The following is a 24538-nucleotide window of genomic DNA, read 5'->3' as shown; positions in this document are numbered from 1 at the left end:
CCGCTACCCAGCCGCCTGCAAGTCTATTTCCCCCTTGGGGTGGGAGGACGGGGGGAAACGCAGCCTGCGGCTTCTTAACATCTGCCGCTTCAGCTTCCGGACGCCGGGGAGCGGCTCGCGTCCCCGGGAATCCGCCCGCAGCTCGGCCGCCGGCGCGCGGGGCGCCCTCCGCTGACCTTCGCCGGGAACCCCCTTCCCTCGCGCTTCCCCGTCAGCTCGCGGCGGCGCCGCCCCCGCCCTTCCTGCTCCTTCCGCTTCCCTCCGCGCGCCTGCGCGGCCCCAATTGTTTTGGCTTTCCGGTGGGATCCGGCAAAAGGAAAAGGGCGGGGGCGGCGCGGTAAGGGCGGGGGCTGGGGGAGGGGCGGGCGCGGGCGCCCGGGAAACTGGGAAGCGCGACTGGCGCGGGGAGGGCGGCGGGCGGCCCCGGGCTGGGCGGACGAGGCGGCGCGCCGGCTCTCGGGGGAGGAGCCTGGCGGCGGCGCCCGCGCAAGCCGGGCCGCGCGGAGGGCGGGGGGGGTGGGGGGAACCGGAAGGAAGAGGAGGCGGCGGCGCCAGCCTTCCTCGGCGGGAAGCGGAGGCGAGACCCCGGCCCGGGCCGCGGCGGGAGGGCCACGCCCCCGCCGCCGCCGCCGCCGCCGAGCCGCGCCGCGCCGCGCCTCAGGGACTCAGTGTCTGCGGCGCCGCCGGCCCGGCCGGAGCCCGAGGCTCGCCTGAGAGGAACGCGGGTGAGCGGGAGTTGGCGGGCGCGGCTACCTGTGGCGGCGGGACGCGGGCGGGGGCTCGGCCCTTTGTGGCCCGGAGCGCTGTGTGAGTGTTTGTGTGTCTGTGTGTGGGGGGGGGGCGGCGGCGGTGGCGGCCGCTTTCGAACCCGAGACGCTTCCGCCGCGGGCGGGGGAGGGGCGGCGGCGGCGTCTCCTGCGGCGCGGCCGGCGGGAGCGCGGGCTGAGGCGGCGAGCGGCGGCTCTTCCGGCGGCTCCGAGCGCGGACCCCGCCGAGCCCGGCCTGGCTCCGCGTCCGTTCCCCGCGGACGGCCGCCGTCCCCGGGCGACAGCAGGCGCGGGGCGCGGGGCGGCCCGAGCGGGTCTCCCGAGGGGATGCGGGAGCTCTCGCCCGGGGACGACGCTGGGTAAACCCAGCGCGGGTGCTGGACGCGACAACCCGCAACTTCCGCGCCACGGCCCCCGGAGTTGGGGGGACGCGGGAGGAGGGTTATTTGGAGGGGTTTTCGGGTTGGGCTTGTTTCTTTTTGTCTTCTTGGCCGGGCTGGACAAACGAATCTCGGGCCCGAAGGGTCGCCGCGTTCCGAGAGCGCCGGAAGCCTGGCACCTTTCCTGGCTTCTGCAGTTGTCCCTGCGATTGTCCGCCGCCACCACCACCACCACGAGGGCCCCTTCGGAAAGTGAAAATAGAGTGGGGGGGGGCGGAAGGAAGCGGAGCTTGTTGAAGCAACTCCGCCGCCCCGTTTGCGTGGAAGCGCCGCTGCCTCCACTTGCCGCGGGAAAACAACGCCGGGGACCCGGCTGGTCACGTGTTGTTTGTATGTGAATCGGTAGCTCTGGATCCCTGAGCTTTCTCGGGGCGATCGCGGGGAAAACGCCGAGCAGCTGTGTGGGCTGAACTCAGATTCTGCTGTTGAACGGTGAAGCCCCTAACCCACCGGGTGTCCTGTTTTTCCTCCTTCTCCCTCCTTGGAGTTGTTTGCCTGATTTTTAGTGGTGTGGTGGAACTTACCAGTGTCTTGCGATCGTGCGTGATTTGTTCAGTTAACCTTTGGTAAGGACTTTTTTTTTTTTAAGCTGACGTCAAAGCTAGTTTGAACAGTCAGATCCGTCTTTTCAAACTTGATGTTGTGGAATGCTGCTTTCTCCCACCACCCAGGGGTCTGGCTACTCAATTGGTTTTAACGATGACCTGTTGGTCCTGGGCTGCTTGAAGCCCCTGTCTAGACCCGAAGACCTTGCCGGTGAACTTGCAAGGTTGTAGCATTTCTGTTGATGAGTGCTGTGTGACTCACATAGGGCTCTCTTTTCTCTTCCTGCCCTCTTTGTGTGAAGCGTTTAAGTGCAGTAAGTCTTAGGAACTTTTGCTCCCAGAAGCAGCATTATCCAAATTCTGTTCATTTCAGCTCTGCGTAGGATGGTTAGGAGACCGGTCAGAATAGAGATGTCTGCAGACTCAGCACACCCAGAGATTTTCTTTCTCTGGGTTAGTGGAGGTAGCTGTTTTTTAAGTTAGTGGAGCGTTGAATATTTTTTAGGTGGTTAGTAAGTTGCTAGGAACTTGAACACAGTCTTTCTGTTTTGTTAGCGGCAGGGACCACCAGACAGTTCTCAGGGATCCCTCCTGGTGTGGGGGGGCTGGGAGGTGGGTATATGAGGTGCCAGGGATCCAACTTTGGTCTGATGCTTGCAAAAGGAGCGCCCTACCGTGCTTTACTATAGCTCTGGCGTCTGAATACACTCTTAACTGAGTGATACCTTGATTTTCCCAAAGATTTACACATTTTAGAAAAAAATTGTCTCCTTGTCTGCTTCCTAAGATCAGGAAAAGGAATTGATCCTGCCTTCACAGGATGTGTGAATGAATATGAATCTTAAGAGACCTAGGTCAAATTTTTATAATATCTTCATTGTATCTCAGTTTTGTGTCTAGTAGAGTTTGATTATAGCAAATGCTATTTAAATAACTCAGAGTATTTGAAATGACAGGTTGAGTTCAGGTAAGTGTTTTAAGTATGTGACGCTTGCTCTTGGTTTCTTTGCCAGGAAATTGCAGTACCTAAATTCCTCTGTGTGGGAAGAAAAGATTTTATATGAAATCTGGAGAAGATATAATCCTTTAATGAGAAATGCTTTTAAAATTCTTCCCTTTCTCTACTCTACGCCCGTGCCTCTGACGAGTGTTGACATGTAGTAGCTTCCATGCTTGAGGATTCAAAGTGTTCCTCAGTTTACCCTCCTTTTAAAAAAAAAAGTAGCCATTGTTTTAGGTAGCTCAAAAGTCTGACTATTTGGAAAATATTTTCTACTGCTGTTGTGGTTTAAAAATAGACCCCCACCAAAACATTGATTTTGGTAGAAAATGGAATTCCAGTGAAAAAGTTAGGATCAGTTTTGTTTTACCCTGTATTTTCTCACCTTATTAACATGACGATGCTGAGCTGAGAGCGAAAACAGAAAACCGCTTCAAAATTAAAGGCCTACTACACTCTTATTACACTATACTACTACGTTCTATCACATATGGCATCTCCTCTATGTTCTTGTGTAATTTTATTTATTTATTTTGGTTTTGAGGGTTACTCCTGGCTCTGCACTCAGGAATTTCTCTTGGCAATGCTTTGGGGACCATATAGGGTGCCAGGGATCGAATCCAGGTCAGGCATGCAAGGCAAACACTACCCACTGTATTATCACCCGGACCCTCTTGTGTAATTTAAAAGTAGAATAGTTTATAATCATAGTTACTACAGAAGTTTATTCTTGTGACCTGAATTTCTTTAGTGTGCTTTGCCTGATGGAGTCATATCTTTGGTTCAGTATAGCCGCATAGGGGAAAGGAACAGTGGCAGTAAACTAAGCTCTGAATTTGGTTGGAGAAAGGGCAGCTATACTGAAATTTATCAAACTTGATCATAAATCAGAAGGCAAGATGTTTTTTTTATTTCTGCTTATCACAATTCTAGATAGTCCTTAGTGGTTGACAATCTGAAGGTCCAAGTCAGGTTGTTTTTGTAATTTGCACACCTATTTTGTCCTCTATGGAGAGAAACTTTACCTCACTGAAATGGAGAGGTTTGTTGTGCAGAGGCTGAGGCACTTGCCTTTGCACATGGCTGACCTGGATTTGATCTCTTGTACCCCTGAGCCCACCAGAAATGATTCCTGAGCTCAGCCAGGATTAAATTACCCAAACCCAATCTGTATAACTCAAAATAAGCAAAAAGACTGTGCCTTCTTCACACTCTTCTGGTCTTTCTGCACTGACACCATTTTTCAAGATTAGACATTGTTAAACTAACTTGTTTCATGATGAATGCCATCAATGTGCCCTGTGAAATCTTTGAATTCTTGTGATCCTTAAGGGTTAAAAGAGAACGGGGTCTGGGAGCTGAGACCTTGTAATGAGACCTCTAGACTTGATATGATGTGGAGATAATGGCAAATATTTTAGTAATAGTGTTATTTTTTAGGCAGTGGGTCAGGTTCTTAATAAAAGTAGTTTAATCCGTAATCCATTGAAGAGAGTTCTATTTTTATTCCCTGTTTTTCAGAAGAGTATACCATGTCAAGGAAAGTAAATCTACAAAAGGTCATCTAACTACTATGTTGCAGAATGGGCTCTGAACCCAAGTAATTTGGCTCCACAATTTTATGCTCTTAAAATTTATGTGTCCTGCAATCACACCCAGTGGTACTAATCCTAGTTGGGGGGTGGGGGGAGGCATGTACTGCTAAGGATGAACCCTGGGCCTCCTGCATGTAGAAAACATGCTCTAACCCATTGAGCTCACTCAATTTCTCTTCTGCCCTGTCCCTTCTATTTTTGGTTATCTTAATTCCTGTGCAGGCCTTGGCTTGTTACCATGTTATCTTTTTTATCCTTTCTTATATCTCCCTGAGTTCAGTGCTGATTAGTAATTTTCATTCAATACCTATTTAACCCTTTGATCTTTTTAAAATTCTCCAGTTTTGCTTTGCCTTCATTTGTGTTCCTGTAGCTACTCATTAAAGGGTACTCCAAATGGCACACTTGTGGGAATAAAGTTAGGTTTCAGAGCGAAATTAAGAATTTCCTTTCCTTGTTTGGAGGATCCTCCCAGGAGGGGAGATGCATGTCGAAAGTAGACTATGGACTGAACATGTTTGCCACTCAATGCCTCTTTTGCAGACCACAACACCCAAAAGGAGAGAGAGAACACAAGGGATTGCCCTGCCACAGAGACAGGGGGGATGGGGGGATGGGGGTGGGAGGGATATTATCTATGGTGGTGGAAAATGGGCACTGGTGGAGGGATGGGTATCTGATCATTGTATAATTGAAACCAAAGCACAAAAAATTGTAAGTCTACAACTTTAAAAAAAAATAAAATAAAATAAAGGAAAAAAAATTAAAAAAAAATTTCCTTTCCTTTTAATATAGAATACTACAGTTCAGTACAAGGATTAAGTTGTTTGCCTTGCCTGTGGCTCCCCTCTGTGGTAGTGGAAAGATAGTCTAGCCAGTAGGCACTTGCCTTACATGTAATTGACCCCGGTTCAATCCTGGCGTCCTATATGGCTCCCCATGCATGCACTGCCAGGGGTGATTCCTGAGTGCAGACCGTCTTCCAGAAGTGTCCCTAAAAGCAAACAAAAAATAAAACTATGTAAGTTCTCTTAGTTTTAATGTTTTAAATTTTAATGTTTAAAATCATTTTCAGTTTTGGTTCCTATTCCTTTCTGAGCAATAGATTCGAAATCTATAAAATGTGTTACCATTTCTTTTAACCCTTGGGGGAGGTCATGTTTAGGCCCACACATGATGTTTCCATATAGTGTGCTTGGGTACCAATACAGTACATGGGAGATAGCCAGGACTCCAGAGTACAAAGCAAGTGCTCCCACTTTTTGAATGATTTCCCTGCATCTCTCTCCCCCACTCCTAATTAAATTCTTACTCAAGTCTTTTTTCAACCACCAGTTCAAAGGAATAGAAAGGTTGAAAACCACCAGTCTGGCACCTTGGTTATAACTGTGCTATGTTGTCCAGTGTGACAGGACACGTGCCAGTTCACAGGTGTAAAGATTAAAAACACCGCTCTAGTTGGCAGTTTAGTAATTCTCCATTTTGTGCCTTGATTTAGCTAATGAGCAATGTGTCCACTAGAAGTCTGTAACATAGCTTTGTTTCAGAAAGGTTTCTTTCTGGATTTGGGTCTATACCAGACTCTAGCTCACCCTGAGTGGTGCTCAGGACCATGCAGTGCGAGGGATCGAACCTCTTACATGCAAACATTGTTCAGCCTGTTGAGCTCTCTCTCTTGCCCAAATAAGTCTGTACATACTGTTATTGATAAAAGTGGAAAGTAATTTGTGTTAAACTTTTTTCATTGTGGGTTTTTTCCAGTTTACATATGGGGAATAATGTCCTTTTTTCTTTTTTTTTTCTTTTTATGCAAACAAACCTTAACTAAGATACCATACTCAAAATAGATAAAAGGAAAGGTGTTATCAGAATTCACTGAACCTACAGTAGGTGTTGAGAGCAGATGTGTGATCAGATAAGAGTGTTGAAATATTTTAATTAAGTGGAATGAATATGTGATGGTTAGGATAATTATTAGGTTTGATGGACACACCTAGCAGTGCTGGGAGCTACTTCTGGCTCTGTGTTCAGGGATCACTTTTGGCAGTGCTGGGGGACCAGATGGCATTGACTGCAAGACAAATGCTTCACCCCTTGTACTATCTCTTACATCTCAATTTTTAATTCAACCTCTAGGCATTTATGATTTGTGTTGCTTGTGAATTGAAGAGAAAACACTCTGAGGAAAAACAACCAGATGTATACACAGTGTGTTCATGAAGCTCTGAAGTAGAGATTGGTTCAGGTGGTCTACAGTCTGTTTTTGTAAAGTTCAGTTTGGTTTTGGAGGCATAACTGGTGTGTTTAAGGCTTACTCCTTTCTCTGAGAGTGGTGGTCCTCAGAGGACCACATGTACTAGGAATTGAACCAGCGTCACTTGCAAGGCATGTTTACTGTTCTCTGGTTTGTAAATAGAATTTTATTGAAACACAGCTTTGTCCATTTATTTATATGTTTATACTGCTTATAAGCGTCAGTAAAAGAATTTAGAACTTGAGCCCTTAGGATTTTCAAGACCCGATATTTTTATTTCATGTTCAGAAGAAAAATAGTATACATTTTTTCCCCAAAAAGTTTTTATTAAGGCAGTCATTGCACTGTAGCACTGTCCTCCCCTTTTTCATCGATTTGCTCGAGCGGGCCCAGTAACATCTCCATTGTGAGACTTGTTGTTACTGTATTTGGCATATCAAATGTGTCACGGGTAGCTTGCCAGGCTTTTCTGTGCAGGCGAGATACTCTCGGTAGCTTGCTGGGCTCTCTGAGAGAGGCGGAGGAATCGAACCTGGGTCCGCGGGCCAGCCTCGTGCAAGGCAATCGCCTTACCACTGTGATTGCTCCAGCCCCAAGGCAGTCATTACACATGTTAATACAATTTGGAAGATTAAACTTTAATCGAGTCTTTTCTTTCCCATTTGAGTTATTGTTTACTTATTGGGGTAGAGTGTCTTCTGTGCTCAATTTGTAGCACACATTTACTATAGATTTTCTTATAATAAAGAAAAAATTTCTTAGAGAGATGGCTCAGAAAATTGGAGTGCATGCTTTTTATGCTAGAGCCAGAGTTGATCAACTCTTCCTCTGGGAAACCAGAGTAGCCCCCATCCCCCCCAGCATTGGCAGTTGTGCACCCCTCTCCAATTAGTGAAAATGTAGTTCTATCAGAAGCTGTAAATGAAAGATAAACTTTCTGGAGGCAGAATTTGGGTCCCATAGCCTGCCACACTCAAGGACTAGACCTAGTCAATGCTTTCTGGTAGTGCCTGGGACCATGCAGCTCCAGGGATTGAGCATGCATGTAGTCGATTGAGCTATCTCCTTGGCCCCAAGACAGACTTGAGGAAGCTTTTTTTTTTTTTTTTTTAATCTACTTGCTTTACTCGTTTGCCTGTCTCTTTGGGTTTTTGAGTTTGTCTGGGATAATTGATTTGTAAAGCACTAAGTGATAGTCATTGTTTTTGGCTAAGTACCCATTTTATTTATAAATAATATTTGGTGTTTCATAGCTGTAGTCATTCAGTAACTTCTCTGGTTCTTAAAGTACAATGGCAGAAACTTAGTAAACATTTGAATTAAATGTGAGTAGCAATTGATTCATAATAGAAAATAAGTTTCTTGAAAACCTGAAGATGCTGGCTTGTAAAAATAGCAGCCTGTGACTTATTCTGATACTAACTTTAAGCTATAATATAGAATGATAAATGAAACCTTAAGTGTAAGGGAAAATTCCTAAAATATGTGATAAGTGTAATATAGAGATTTTTGTTTGCTTTTGGATCACACCAAGTGGGCTTATTCTTGGCTCTGTGCTCAACAATCACTCCTGGTAGTGGTCAGGGGGTCATATATAGTGCTAGGGATTGAACCCAGGTTGGTTGTATGCAAGTCAAGCACCCTACTCACTCTGTACTGTTGTTCCAACCTCTTAATAAAGACTTTAAGATGTTTTGGAGTATTTAGGATATTAATTTTAAGTTTGTTTTATTCGTTTGTTTTTATTTGTTGGGCCACATCCAATATTGCTCAGGTGTTTTTCCTTGGCTTTATGCTCAGGGTCCACTCCTGGAGGTATTCATGGGACCATATATGGTGCTGGGGATTCAGACCAGAGTTGGCTGTGTGTAAGGCAAGTGCCTTAGCCTCTGTACTAGCTCTTCACTCCTTAGGTTTTTATATTTAGGAGAAAAGGGACAAGTTTGTGTTGTGGGCATTTGAAAATTGATATTCAATGCTAAATTTTTTCACACTTCATATTTTATGTTAATACTTTTTGAATTTATGCTCCCACAGAAGTGATAATTTCATTTTGTATTAGATACAAATATGGGTATTTTGGTATCTGAGTTGCTTTTTTGTGCATGTAGTAATATTAAAAAAGCTTAAATTAAAATCACCTTATTAGGAAGAAAATGTACCCTAGCATGCATGCAAAGGGTAGGAATGAGTATATAAAGCAGTGATAATGAGGGTTACATAAAGTTGGCTCACTAATTTTCTAAAAGCACTTCAGTTTTTTAAATATTTTATATGATTTTTTAAAATAAATATAGTAAAACCCAGACATAACAAAGTAAAAAAAGAGCCAAGAAAAGTCACTGAAGGGAAAAGTATATATAAATCTTGGTCATAACATATGAAATGAATGAGCTCTTCCTCTGCAAGGGATTCTGGGGTCTACTGTGTGGTCCAAATCTAAATTCTGGCCCTGGTTTAAGGTTCCTTCCCTCTGATTTTAATATGGGTGGGGAAAGTTTTGGGTCCTGCAGCTTTAAAATTTCTATAGGTGAAATTGATTGACGGAATCATTATAGAGTGCTACGTAATTCTGAATTTCAAAATGTTTCTAGAATCAATACTTTAAAAAATACTTAGTGATTCTGACATCAGAGGAAATGTATCTAGTATTATTTTTCACACTATTCATACTTCCCATAGTGACTATAGTGATGCATTTAATTATAATTGTTCCCCTAAAGTCTTTGACTCTTGTCCATGACAGTCTTACTCAGGATTTTATTAAAAATATTTTTTTAATTGAACTACAGTGTTACTCAGTATTTTAAATAAGGACTTGTAATTATGTGAATGACTGAAAATTCTTACAAAGCTTTCATGCATTATTTTTTGTTTTTAACATTGTCATGACTTTATTCAAAACACACTTGCAAAAAAGTATTCACTTCAAAATTTTAAAAGGACATTTTTTTTTAATCACTGTGAGATACAGATACGAAACTTTCATGATTGAGTTTCAGTCATACAGTGATCAAATACCCGTCCCTCCACCAGTGTGCGTTTTCGAAAACCACCAATGTCGCCAGTATCCCTTCCGCCACTCCCACCCCATCCCACCCCCTGCCTTTGTGGCAGGCAATGTCACTTTGTGGCAGGCAGTCACTTTGGGACATCATGGTTTGCAATACAGATACTGAGAGGCCATCATGTTCTTAGTCTGCTTTCAGCTCACATCTCTCATCCCAAGCCATCCCTTCAACCATCATTGACTTAGTGATCCCTTTGCCATCTCAACTGCCCTACCCCCCCAGCACATGAGGCAGGCTAAAAGTACAGTTGTAAGGAATTTAACACACTATATACATCCTGTTGCTTGTCATCCTTGCTCAGGGCCAGTGCTAATCTCTGTATCGTTTGCCTTGGTGCATTATTAACATGAAAATAGCAAGCGATTTTTTCGGGGGGGGGGGGGTTGGGGGGTATCATTAGTTTTAGAGCTCGGTCTTAGAACTTACATTCATAGTTCAGTGTTCTTAAACCTTTGGGTTTTCATTTTTGTTTATTAGATCACACCTGGAGATACTTAGGAGTTACTCCTGGCTTTGCACTCCGTTCATTCCTGGCAGGCTTAGGGGACCATATGGGACAACGGGAATAGAATGGTTGGCTGCATGCAAGACAAGTACCCTATGTGCTCTAGTATCGCTTCAGCCTTCTTAACTTTTTTTTTTTTTTGACTTTGGGTCACACCTGGCGATGCACAGGGTTTACTCCTGTCTTTGCACTCAGGAATTACCCCTGGCGGTGCTCAGGGGACCATATGGGATGCTGGGCATCGAACCGGGTTGGCTGTGTGCAAGGCAAATGCTCTACATGCTGTGCTATTGCTCCAGTCCCAGCCTTCTTAACATTTTTATACCTGCAAACTGTATCTCACTGCATACTGGTCCACCAACTGGCAGATACAACCAAGGTGGTAGGTTACTGTTTTTCAGCCTTTCTTGTATTTCTGTATACCTGTACAGACCACAGACTGATGATTGAAGAACACTGCACTGGTTATTAACTTGGCTAGAAGTCTGTTTGTGTACATCAGGGTAGCCTTTGTGTAGTAGTGTCTTTTGGCGGAAGTATAATGTGATCCTTTCTTTATAGATACTTTGTTTTTGTGGTTCTAATGATGGTCATACTTAATGTTTCATGTCCACAGGTCTTGACTTTATAATTATGGGAACTCATTAGGAAAGCAGGGGTTGTTTTCAGCTATTACCAGCATTCTACATAAGGGTTTCCTATTCGGTAATTCATTTTCCACCACTTACAAATACTAATTTCCAAACAGTATTCTGAAGTTAAACTTTTAATTCACCTGGAATTTTGCCTGAAGTGATATGTACTAGTGGAACCTAAGTGATTTTTTTTTGAGTACTTGCAGTTATTTTTTGAAATAAACATTATTATTTCTTGAAATAAGCCACTCTTCCTAATTTGAAATGCTCAGTTTATCAGATAAGCTACTTTTTTTTGTATATTTGGGTTTATTACAGATTTGGGATATTTTTAATATTTGATGAGTCATGAGAAAAATTTTCCCTCCTATCCCCTCAAATACCTTGGCAACGTTTGTGCACTCTTTCATTTGAATTTCCCTGCAAATAGACTTTAGGTTGGATTTTATTAAATTTGCTCACCAATTTGGAAGATACCTCTATACTGTGAGTGAAGTTTTGGAGGTAGGGATATCTCTACCATGTTTGAGATTTTTCTAGTAAAATTTTATTATCCTACAAGCCAGAGAGAGTACAGTGGGTAGGATGCTTGGCCTTGCACAGCGCCAACCAGGTTTTGGTCCCCAGCATCCTCTATGGTCCTCTGAGCATTGCCAGTGTTGGGGAGGTCTCTTCCCCCCAGTTACATGATCCTCATAAAGATTTATAGAAGAAACCACTGTACAAAGAGATACGTCTATTTTCCTTATAGGATTTAATTGCAGTTTGATGGGGTAGGGGTAGAGGATCACTCTCGGCAGTGCTCTGGGACTATTCCTGGCTCTGTGCTCTGGAGTGACCTTTAGTGGTGCCAAGGATTTGAGCCAGGGTCATGACACTGTAGCCCTATGCAGAGCAAATGACTTAACTCCTATACCATTTCTCCAGCCTATGAATAGCTTTTTTTCCTCAAGTTTATTCTATGGAAATAAGCAAATTGAATTTCTGTGTAAGAGAAAATACGTTCCCTGTTTCTATTTATGATCCTAAATTACCACTAGATAAATCACTAGACTCATTAGGCTTTGCTGATAAGTTAGATTCTTTACTGAAATGACCTTTAAGATGTAAATTTATTAATGTGCTACCTATTATTTTAGGATGTTCATATTTGTATTAAAGTAATTCATTTTCTTCAATCTGCTTTTATAAATTTAATACATTTTTTAAAATCAAAGCTCCCATTTGAAACTTTGTATTCTCAGATCATGGGCTAGTTCCTCTAACTGAACTTTATTTTCCTTTTAGGTACTCCAGAGGATGCACAGAACATAGGATGTCTCTACAAAACCTACCTCCAGTGTTATTCCCGCTCACTTATGAAGTGTACAACAATTGCAAGTTGGAGCAAGATGTCCTCCGACTGTGTTGAAAACCTCTGAAGAACCTAATTAATACAGGATGACCTAGGACTGATCCTTAAGCCTATGACAAAATACTATTCATTAGTGCATTTGTCAATATTAGTTCTGAATGCTGCAGATAACAGCAAGTGGAATTCCTTCTTTCTTTATTTCTGAAGCATTCACTTGACCTTCCCATTCAGTAAACCTGACTTTTCTAACCTCTGTTCTGGGAGACATTAATGGAATACAGTCATGTCCACTCAAGACGAGAGGCAGATCAATACTGAATATGCTGTATCCTTGTTGGAACAGTTAAAACTGTTTTATGAACAGCAGTTGTTTACTGACATAGTGTTAATTGTTGAGGGTACTGAATTCCCTTGTCATAAGATGGTTCTTGCAACATGTAGCGCATATTTTAGGTAAGTACTTTTAACCTTGATTATTTTGTAATTTTAAATGCGGAATGTTAGCCTATTTTAATGTGTTAAAATAGGAATTCTTTTCAGAGCTATTTAAATAAACACATGTTGCTTACTGTTTTTCTTATGCTGTGCTTGCCAAATCACAACTTTGCTTGTGTTGTGAGGATTCATGAAAGACTTTAAAAAGGCTTAAATGCAAAATACTAGTTGACTTAATCTAAAAGTTGTAATGAGAGACCAAAAGAATATGATTTTTCTGATCATAGAGAAAAATGAATGAAGTGATTTTTATTTACCCATAAGATTTAAAAATAGTAAATTAGAAAATGGTGGTAATTTGTAAATTTAAGAATTATAGTAGTTTTAGTACCAATTTTTACAAAATAAACACGTTTAGAATTTGTTTCCTTTGCAGAATGTATTTTTCTTGATTACTGCTAATAAGTCATACTTTTTTTAGCCTTAAAAACTGTTCCTTGACAGGTTTAAATATGGCAAATAATCATAATATTCTATGCCTTGGAATTTAGAACTTTATTTACATATTCATTAAAAATAAAGCTTTAAATTTCTGTGATCCATTGCAACTTTTCATTTTTTTTGTTTTGTTTTTGCTTTTTGGGTTACACCCAGTGGTGCACAGGGGTTACTCTTGGTTCTGTACTCAGGAATTACTCCTGGCAGTGCTTGGGGGGACCATATGGGGTGCTGGGAATTGAACCCAGGTTGGCCCCATGCAAGGCAAGCGCCTTACCTGCTGTACTGTTGCTCCAGCCCCACAACTTTTCATCTTTAAAATGGGTTATTATGTGTTTCATTAAGAGAAAGGACAGAACTAACTTTATTCTCTGCCTCATCTTAGGTTGAATTTTTACTTAATATTTAAAAGGGGCAGAGTGGTTATAAAAATAAGTGTGGGCTACTGAACTACAAATATTAATGAACATCAGTAGAATCAAATGCAAATTGCTGCTATTCATAAGTGGCACCTGTAAATAAGACAAGATTAATTTAGCTTTTCAAAATAAACAACATGTACATGAGGTGGACAGACTTCCGTTACTTTGTAAATGTCTCATTATTAGAGATTCAGACCTCAGTACCAGTTGCCATTGCTGTGCCAGCAATTTCAGATTGAGCTGTGGGGTTTTTCACACAGTTTGAGATATGAGTTATTATTTTTTTTAAGGGGTTGGGGCTTGGAATCACCACTTTTTGTTTCTGTTTATTGATTGATTGCTTTTTTGGGTCCCACTTGGCAATTCTCAAGGATTACTCATGGCTCTGAACTTAGAAATTGCTCCTGGCAGTACTCAGGGATCATGTGGGATGCTAGGGATCAAACCCTGGTGGGCCACGTGCAAGGCAAACATGCCTTCCCTGCCGTTCTATCGATTTGGCTCATCACCACTTTTTTTACCTGAATTAGGAGGCTTTTGTTTGCAAGTAGTGCTTCTAAAACCGTGTTGGGGGCCAGAGCAGTAGTTTTAGTATAGGTGTTTGCCTAGCATGTTGGATTGGGTTGGATCCCCGGCATCCCATATGGTCCCTTGAGCCTGTCCTGAGTAATTCCTGAGTGCAGAGCCAGGAGTAGCCCCTGAGGACCGCTGGGTGTGCCCCCTCCCTGCCCGCCACCCCCCCCAAAAAAACATGTGGTTCATCATCAGAATCCTTTGGGTGCTTTTACCAATGGATATGCTTGCATTTCCAAGCCTAAGATTTCAGAGTTAGGATTTCAGAATTTGGATATTTAAAAGAGACTGGGGATCTGGTTTAGTGAAAGAGCAGATACCTACCCCAGGTGAGGCCCTTGGCTTTGCTCTCCAGCTCTGTGTTTAAAAAGAAAAAAAAAAAAGGCATGGCCTCAAAAACTGTGATGGTCAGCTGGTCAGTTATTTTACTTTATTGACTTAGGGATACTTTCTTCTGCATATATTTTCTTTACATTCAGTAGTTTATACTCACATAATTTTATATTTTCCCAGTGTTGTTTAGTTGGATTCTGCTTAAAAGTGTGTACATTTTGGGGGCTGGAGAGTTAGCACAGCGGGTAGGGCGTTTGCCTTGCACGCGACCGACCCGGGTTCGGTTCCCAGCATCCTATATGGTCCCCTGAGCACCGCCAGGAGTAACTCCTGAGTGCAGAGCCAGGAGTAACCCCTGTGCATCGCCAGGTATGACCCAAAAAGCAAAAAAAAGAAGAAAAGTGTGTACATTTCAGTATCTTTGTATATAGTGCTTTATTAGTCTTTACTATTAGAAATTTTGCCTCAACTACATTTCTTTCTAGTTATAAATTCCATCCTATCAAGAATAAGCAGATTACAGAATAAAGAACCTCTGAAATAGAGATTTCTGCTGTTTCATAGTATTGGGTTGGCTCCGTGTCTATCTTTGGTCTTCAGAAAAATCACGGTTCTTTCACAGAAGTTAATCTTTCTGGTGTTCCAGCATTTCTCATCTGCCTCCCTGTGGGCCCTCAGAATATTTCAAGGGGGCCACAGGTGAAAATTGTATAAATGGGGGGGGGCGCTGCATGAGACTGGGAGGACCAAAAGGTAGGATTGGGGAGTCATGGAAGAAAACTGGGTCAGAAGGGGCCAGTTGGGAAAAGATTGAGAAACAACAGTTTAAATAGTAGTTTAAACCATAGTCAAAGGTGTTTCTCAGAGTTGGCGGGAGGTGGGCACTGGCAGCCACCTGAGGTACAATTATTGGAGAACGAAAGGTAAATGGGGTGCTGCCGACACTGCTGGTGGGGGCTGGTATGTGTGTTGTTGTCCCATCCGCCTTCCTCCACCCCCACCCCACCCCTGCCCCCCGAGAAAGGGGGCAGTAGGCCAAATAAGATTGGGATGTCTGGTCTAGAATAACAAGTATCAGTGTCAAGTGTATTGTCCACTGTCCCTTTACCCTGATCAGTTTCCCTAAGTTACTAGTCTACTGTAACTTGAAATAAAACCCACTTAACCCTGAAATCTTCTGTTTTCACTCAGTGCTCTCATATTTCTCTTTCAGGTTTCTTTGGGTTATCACCCATTCTCCCTTATCATACTGTTGAGACCAGTAGTAAATGAGTGTTTTAAAGAACATTTGTGAGCCAGAGAGCTAGTATTGCGGGTAGGGTGCTTGCCTTGCATGTGAACAAGTTGAGTTTGATCCCTGGCACTGCATATGGTTCTCAGCATAACCAGGAGTGATCCCGAAGCACAGAGCCAGAAGTAAGCCTTGAGTTTAGCCAGGTGTGGCCCCAAAACAAAAACACAAGAGGAAAACAGCTTGTTTGTTTTTGTGCCTCAGATGTTTTTGTTTGTTACTTAATAGTCATCCTGTATTCTTAAGGAAGGTATATCTTTAACCAATCTGACAGGGATTGTTCCAACCACTCTTCCTGTCTGAGGCGAAGCTGTGTCTCTGATCTGAGCTGTACCTGCAGTTTCCTGTGACCACTTAGTTGCTTTTCCCGCGTTTATTATACTTGACTAATTTTTTGGGTTTTTTGTTAGTTGTTTTTTTGTTTGTTTGTTTGTTTGTTTGTTTTTTCAGTGCCAGGAATTGAACCAAGGGTCTCAAACAGCCTCAGACATCTTGTTTCATTTTTAATTCTACCTTTTGTTTTATATATAGTACAAGTGGTTCCCAAACTTATTTGATGTACTGCTCCCTTTTCAGAAGAAAAATTACTGGACCAGGGAAGTAGTTAAAAGGACTGAGCACATGCTTTGCATGGGGGTAGGCCCAGGTTCAATCCCTGGCACACAATTCCCTGAGCACAAACTGGAGTCAGTGTTTTTGTAAAGCATCAGTGCAAACAGAAGTGTTCCCCAGTTGTACCCAGGGCCACTACTAGGTATTTCCCCCACTCTTACATTCTACTGTCGTCTGCCCTGGTTTGGGAGGAAGAATCACACACTTTAGGAAACACTGCACAAAACCATTAAACTTCGCTTTTCTTCTCCACTTCAGGGCTATGTTCATGAGCGGATTGAGTGAAAGCAAACAGACGCATGTACACTTGAGGAACGTGGATGCAGCCACCTTACAGATAATTATCACTTACGCATACACGGGTAACTTGGCAATAAATGACAGCACTGTAGAACAGCTTTATGAAACAGCATGTTTCCTCCAGGTAAGCAGCTTTGTCATCAACTGTAACTCTGTATTCTTTAGTTTTTACCAGAAGCATTTCATCAGTACTGCTTGTATTATCTATGTGATTTTTATTATTGCATATTTTAGAAGGTAAATGGTTTCTCTTTAAAATGTATACCCAAAATATAGAATCTGATCAGTCAATCAAACTTAGTTTTAGGGTGGGAAATTAATTTAAAGGTAGTTAAAATTTCACAATCTGCCAAATAGGCCTGATACTGTTATTTCAAGTAAAAGTAATGCTTTAACCTTGTTAAGATTGATTGGGTTTTTTTGTGCTATGTTGTTTCTTTTTTAAGTTTGGAGGATTAGCTGACAGTGCTTGCATACCTGCAGGATTACACCTGTGACATACTGATAGTGGTTTTTTTCCCCCCACTCCCAACTGTACTGGGGGCTATCTAGCTCTTTGTTCAGGAGCGACCCCTGGCATCGCTATAGCCACCATATGTGGTATCAGGGAGGGGTTACTGTCTCTCTGGCCCATGATCTGGAAAACATTGTATGTTCCACAGAAAAGCTCATGGTTCTTATGAAAATTATTAATTAAGGTTAAATATAATTTGTGACCATTGTGAGCTAGTAAGTTAAATATTCATATGATAAATTATTTTACTATAGCGATAATATAGTGTGGCTAGGGAGTCTTCCTTGCTTGTAGCCTGTTTTGATCCCTAGCATCCCATGTAGCCCCCTGAGTCCATCCCCATAAGCCCTGAGCATCTCTTGATGTTGTCTTCCCTCTACCCCCCATACTCCCCAAATATATTTCACTGTATATTTCAATCTTGAATTTTTTAATTTTAAAGGGACTAGGAACTATAACAGTGTCTTTTACTTTTACTGTAGGATACTATTTCATGTTTCAGAAACAAAAGTTTCTCCAAAGGGAGAACCTTCAGATTAAAAATTAAAAGTGTATTGGTTGTATATACACTGACTGGTTAAATGCCAATAGTTCAGTGTAACTCCTGAAATTGGAACTCAATCCTTGCCTTAATGTAACTTTTTCTTTTAGATCTCTACTCCTTTTTCCTTCCTTAGAACTGCAGTGTCCTGCTATGTTTATAAATTTGGGGAACTTGGGCAGTAGTGACTTTTTGATGGTTTTGAGTCAAAGACACTGAGTTCTAAATTTAAACTTTTTTGTGGAGGCAGCTATACCTGGCAGTGCTCAGGAAACCAGTGCTGGGGCTCAAACCCCTGTCGGCTGCGTGCAAGGCAAACACCTTACCCACTGTACTATCACTCCAGCCTCTAAATTCAAACTCTTGAAAGAAATGCATCGGTATGCCTTCTCTATACTTAATAACTTGCCATCAGCTTATAAAGTCAGGAACTGAAAAGCAGATGCTTATTAAGAATTTCTATTAAAAATGTAAAACTTCAAAGAAAGGTAAGTTCTGGAACATTTATTTACTCTAAGCAGTGTTATAGTGCCTTCTTTTCTTTCTTTCCATATGATTAAACTGCATCTATGTGACTGCAAAAGGGCTCTGCCTCTCGGAGTGGACTGCTTTTCTTGGACATTTGTGGGATGGGGCATTTTGTAACTAAGATAGATGACTTTCACTAGTGACACATGAGATGAGTTTTAATCTGTGGCACTGCAGGACCCTCACAGTGGCACATCCTTGGGCCTTGCATTGAACTGGCCCAGTTGACTTAAGAATTACCATTGAGGTCCTTGAACTTTCTGAGAACTTCCTTGGAGACCCTCTACCACCCTCCCAACCCCAAAAAAGTACAAATCCAAGAAATTTGTATCTGAGTTACTTAAATGCAGATAATTTAAGTGCCTATTTAATGTTACACTATTAGCTCTTAAATGGAGCAGTTAAGTAGGCCACTGGTCACAAACCAAAAGTGCAAAACTCTGCATAATCTAATTTTGGTATATTTGGAGCCTGAGCAGTGGTACAGAGGATAGTACACTTGCCTTGCATCTTGTCAACTTGGGTTCAATCCCTAACACTCCATATGATCTCCCAAGTTCACCATGAGTGACCTCTGAGCACAGAACCAGGAATAAGTCCTGAGCATTGCCAGGTGTGGCCCAGAAAGAAAAAATTATCAGAGAACATCTCTGAGCCCAAACATATCTGAAAATAAAAAAATACTGTATTGGGATATGATTTATATACTATATTTTACAAAGATAAAACATATCTTGTTTCATAAACCTTTTTTCCCCTCTCCCTGTAGGTAGAAGATGTGTTACAACGTTGCAGAGAATATTTAATTAAAAAAATTAATGCAGAGAATTGTGTGCGATTGTTGAGTTTTGCTGATCTGTTCAGCTGTGAAGAATTAAAACAAAGTGCTAAAAGGATGGTGGAACACAAGTTCACTGCTGTTTATCACCAGGAAGCGTTCATGCAGCTGTCACATGACCTACTGATTGACATTCTCAGTAGTGACAATTTAAACGTAGAGAAGGAGGAGACAGTTCGTGAAGCTGCTATGCTCTGGCTAGAATATAACACAGAATCGCGATCCCAGTATTTATCTTCAGTTCTTAGCCAAATTAGAATTGATGCACTTTCAGAAGTAACACAGAGAGCTTGGTTTCAAGGTTTGCCACCGAATGATAAGTCTGTGGTGGTTCAAGGTCTCTATAAGTCCATGCCCAAGTTTTTCAAACCAAGATTGGGGATGACCAAAGAAGAGATGATGATTTTCATTGAAGCATCTTCAGAAAATTCCTGTAGTCTTTACTCTTCTGTCTGTTACAGCCCCCAAGCAGAAAAAGTTTACAAGCTCTGCAGCCCTCCAGCTGATTTACATAAAGTTGGCACCGTTGTTACTCCCGATAATGACATCTACATAGCTGGTGGTCAAGTTCCTCTGAAAAACTCAAAAACAAATCACAGTAAAACAAGCAAACTTTATACTGCCTTCAGAACTGTGAATTGCTTTTACTGGTTTGATGCACAGCAAAATACCTGGTTTCCAAAGACCCCGATGCATTTTGTCCGCATAAAACCATCTTTGGTTTGCTGCGAAGGCTATATCTATGCAATTGGTGGTGATAGTGTTGGTGGAGAGCTTAATCGGAGGACTGTAGAGAGATATGACACTGAGAAGGACGAGTGGACAATGGTCAGTCCCTTGCCTTGTGCTTGGCAGTGGAGTGCCGCAGTTGTGGTTCATGACTGCATTTATGTCATGACACTGAACCTTATGTACTGCTACTTCCCAAGATCTGATTCCTGGGTAGAAATGGCCATGAGACAGACAAGTAGGTCTTTTGCTTCAGCTGCAGCTTTTGGTGATAAAATTTTCTATATCGGCGGATTGCATATTGCTACCAATTCTGGCATAAGATTCCCCTCTGGAACAGTAGATGGATCTTCAGTAACTGTGGAAATTTATGATGTGAATAAAAATGAGTGGAAAATGGCTGCCAACATACCTGCAAAGAGGTACTCAGACCCCTGTGTTCGAGCTGTTGTGATATCTAATTCCCTGTGTGTGTTCATGCGAGAAACACATCTAAATGAGAGAGCTAAATATGTCACCTACCAGTACGATCTGGAACTTGACCGGTGGTCTTTGCGGCAGCATATATCTGAACGTGTTCTATGGGACCTCGGGAGAGACTTTCGATGCACTGTGGGGAAACTTTATCCATCCTGCCTTGAAGAATCTCCATGGAAGCCACCAACTTACTTTTTTTCACCAGACGGGACAGAAGAGTTTGAACTGGATGGAGAATTGATTGGATTACCACCTGTATAGTTCAGGGAATGCACGCCTGTTTTATGTGCTTTGTCATTTACTTTGCTAAACAAGAAAAGCTATGAAAGGACTAAATATGATTACATAAAAATCTATCTTTGATAAATTTTATTTTTATGCCCTACTTAATATTTGCATCAGTATAATATATATCAGTGAGTCTTACAGAAAAATATGCTTCCATAATATGAAATAGATTATCCAATAATTGAGGAGCTTCTATGTGTATCCATGAGAGCATAAAAATCTGGATTATCTAATAACATTGTTAGCCCTGTGTATGTACAGATCAAAAAGTTCACTTATTAAAGTAGTTTCTGTTCCTAGTGTGGTATATTGCAAATTGTGCTAAAGTTATTTTAGTATATGTATTTCATTCTCGTGCTTCTGTTCTGAAGTCCTGGAATAATTTTTTCAGTGTAATTAATTCAGCTGCACTTAACACTAATGTCCATGTTGGTATAAAACTGTTTAAATCTTATAGTTGAGGAAGATCTTCCATTTTATGGTATTACAGGGAAGCTAAGACTGCAGGATCAGTCTAACTATACTATTAGGTGCATGTTTTCCCTTTTCAATAACTTATACTTGTCTATCTAGAATATAGGTCTTCCAATCAGCTGGTCATTTACCAGGTATGGACTTAAGTTGCTGGGCTTGCAATAAGAATTGCTGGTCCCTCATTGTGCGGGTTGGGGTGGAGCTTTAATCAGGAAATGCTCCACTTTCTGTATTATGTTAACATTGGCTCATGCATATACCTACCTGCTGCTGATGTATTTCTCCATCTTAAAGATTTAGAGTGGGTTAACCAGGTAATTTACATCTTAAATTAATAACAAGCATTACTGTAGAGTGATTGTGTATAGATCTCCATTAGCTGTCAGGGTGTGTTTTTTTAGCCTGTTGTGTATGTTGTGTGTGTGGGGTGGGTAGGATTAGGACGGTGAACTGTTCAGGAATTCTCTGCACTAGCTGTGCAGAAGAGCAGATACCTAGTGCTGCTCTGGCATTAATCCCAGGAACCACTAGCAGTAGCGGGGCGCCGCCAATCTAACATGAGCACAGGTGCTTCATGACAAACATTACTAGCATGTTCAACTGCATAATGTTCTGGCACTGTATTTTGAATGACATTAATTTATTAAATAAATTGTATATATTCAATATCTGCTTTTCTTTTGTGATGGGAATGGTATAAAATTATGTGCTTTGAGTTTTAATTTGAGTGGGTCAGTTTAGCTTGTTACAGGTAGTTTCAGAATTTTGTTTTATGCAAATAAAAATTCATTTGGGGGGGATCAAATTTGAGCTTTACTGTATCAACATACATTACCAGCCAAAGCAATGTCTTTCCACCCTAATGGTTTATTAGAATCACCTAAGAGTTTGGAGTGATGCTGGGGCCTTACCCTGAACACAATGAAATAAAATCTCTGGTAGGACTCTGCCATTTCTAAGTATTAACACCTCATTTAGAGCCATTCTGGTAGGTGAGGTGTTTTTTTGGGGGGTGGGGTGGGGAGGAAGGGGGTGTTACCAGCATACTCAGGGGTTATTCTTGGCTCTGCACTCAGGGATCACTGCTGGAGGGCTGGAAACTGAACTGTATGGGATGCTGGGAATCAAACCCAGGTCAGCTGTGTGCAAGGTAAACACCCCACTTGCTTTCTATCACTCCAGCTCCTGACCCAGAAATTTTTATACAGCTCTGGGTATGTAAAATAGGCATACAAATACAAAACACTTCCTGATACTGATAAATGATAAAGTTAATGATAAAGTTATCTTAAAACATTTTGGTGACTTCTTCCACATTCCACTAAATGACCCTGTATGGAGTTGTAACCTGCCATTTCTAAGAAGCCAGTGCTGTGGGGCTGGAGTGATACACAGTGAGGAGGGCACTTATCTTGCAAACAGCCAACATGGGTTTGATGCCCAGTACCACACTGTCCTCTGAGCCCGCTAGGAGTAAGCCCTGAGCAGACAGTGTGCTTCCCAAAACAAAAACAGGCCTTGAGTGCTGTTTCATAAGCTGAAGACTAAGTTCAGTCCTATGGGTATGCTTAGTGTGGTCCTGCTGTTTGAGCCTGTCAGCTCTGCTCTCAGATCTCTGGCTCCCCAAGGAATTTTCAGTCATAATGTCACCAGGTGTGTGAGCTGCAGTGGGCATGAAGTACACCCCCTGCTGTGAGTACCACAGTGACTGCCACCACAAATCCACCAGCACTGGCATTACATACATGTATATAAAGGACTAGAGAGACTGCTCAAAGGAATGGACCTTATGCCTAACAGGGATATTGTGTGGACTCCTTAGCGCCCCTTGCCCCTGGCACCCCAAACACCACTGCCCGCTAAGCCCTGAACTGTCAAACCTTTATTACCCTGCTGAGTATCATACCAACTGGCTCCTGGAACCCCCGAGTGCCTCTGGGTACTTGTAATGCACTTGAATAAATGTTACATAACAAAAACAGCCTGCACTAAAAACTACAACATTGCTGAGAAGGACTCATACAGGACAGGAGAATTATAAGGCAGGCGTCCCTGATTCAGTTGTTGACACAGGTCCTTGGGAACCCCAGAGTGGCCCTGAGCTTGGAGTCAGGAGTAGCACATGATCACCACTGGGTGATTGAATTTCAAACAAGATATAGGGGGGCTAAGGACTGAAGCAATCCAAGTGCCTGAGAACAGACCGGTCAAAGAAACTGGTAACTGTTACACAATGGAATACTATGCAGCTGTTAGGAAAAATGAAGTCATGAAATTTGCTTAAATATGGATGGAAATGGAGAATGGTGAGTGAAATGAGTCAGAAGGAGAAAAGTAGAATGATTGGACTCATTTGTGGCATATTAAAAATTGGTATGAGACCAGTACCCAAGGACAGTAGAAACAGGCCAGGAGAATTTTTCCATGTTTGGAAGCCTGCCTCCAATGCTGGGGGAGAAGGCATTGGGATAGAGGAGGGACCACGGTGACAAAGATAGTTAGAAATGATCACTCTGGATAAGAACTGAGCTGAAAACAGGTAAAGAAACATCATAACCTCTCAGTGCCTGTACTGAAAACAATGCCCCAGAAGGGATTGGGGGGGCGGGGAAGAAAAGTGCCTGCCATAGAGACGGGCTGGGAGGAGGAGGGAAATGGGCCATTGGTGGTGGGAAATGTACTTTGGTAGAGGGGTGGGTGTTGGAAAACTGAAACTCAACCATGATCAGCTTTGTAACTATCACGGCGATTCAAAAATAAAAGTACAGGAACTAAGGTGCTTGGCTTGCCCATGACCAAATCCAGTTCAATCTTCAGCACTGAATAGAGTCCCTCTAGCTCTGTTACCAGAGTAATCTGAACTCAGCCAGAGTAAGTTATGGGCACAGCCAGGTGTGGTCAAAAAACCCAAACAACCAAAAAATTCATGACTAAATTTAGAAATTTATGTAGAAAAGCAAAAAGCTTACCGTCACTGTAGTACCATGTAAGAATAGATATAGATAAATGGACTCTAATGCACTGCACTATAGCACTGTCCTGTTGTTCATCGATTTGCTTGCGTGGGCACCAGTAACATCTCCATTGTGAGACTTGTTACTGTTTCTGGCATATCTAATACGCCACTGGGAGCTTGCCAGGTTCTGCCATGCGGGTGGGATACTCTCAGTAGCTTGCCGGGCTGTCCAAGAGGGACCGAGGAATCAAACCGGGGTCAGCCACGTGCAAGGCAAACACCCTACCCGCTGTGCTATCACTCCAGCCTGGACTTAATAGAATCCAGAAAAAACGTTCTCATATAAGATGCGTTAATATTTTAACAGATACCAATGTAATGCAGTGGGTTGTAAAAGAGTCTTATGCAATAAATCCTGAGCCATAGTAGAGCGGGTAGGGCATTTGCCTTGCATGTGGCCAAATTTGGTTTAGTTCCCAGCATCCCATGTGGTCCCCCAGCACTACCATGAGAGTAATTCCTGAGTGCAGAGCCAGGAGTAACCCTCAGCATCGCCGGGTATG

At 42.4% G+C, this 24538-nt stretch overlaps 1 protein-coding gene across 3 annotated transcripts; it reads left to right on the top strand.

Annotated features, from left to right (window-relative positions):
- Nucleotides 1-317: 317 nt before the first annotated feature.
- KBTBD2 (kelch repeat and BTB domain containing 2) lies at nucleotides 318-21685 on the top strand. 3 transcript variants are annotated; one of them, XM_056118239.1, is made up of 4 exons: nucleotides 318-337; nucleotides 12100-12619; nucleotides 16589-16754; nucleotides 18983-21685. In XM_056118239.1, exons 2-4 carry the CDS (start codon nucleotides 12450-12452, stop codon nucleotides 20516-20518), a joined length of 1872 nt encoding a protein of 623 aa, XP_055974214.1. In that variant the 5' UTR covers nucleotides 318-337; nucleotides 12100-12449; the 3' UTR covers nucleotides 20519-21685. The 3 variants fall into 3 exon arrangements, with proteins under 3 accessions (XP_055974214.1, XP_055974212.1, XP_055974213.1); XM_056118237.1 differs by lacking the exon at nucleotides 318-337 and adding an exon at nucleotides 649-725; XM_056118238.1 differs by lacking the exon at nucleotides 318-337 and adding an exon at nucleotides 1681-1773.
- The last annotated feature ends 2853 nt before the right edge of the window (nucleotides 21686-24538 follow it).

Source organism: Sorex fumeus, unplaced genomic scaffold (genome assembly GCF_029834395.1).
Source record: "Sorex fumeus unplaced genomic scaffold, SorFum_2.1 ptg000037l, whole genome shotgun sequence".
Lineage (NCBI taxonomy): Eukaryota > Metazoa > Chordata > Mammalia > Eulipotyphla > Soricidae > Sorex > Sorex fumeus.
The sequence above is the reverse complement of the archived record's forward strand: the minus strand, read 5'-3'. Positions and strand labels throughout refer to the sequence as shown.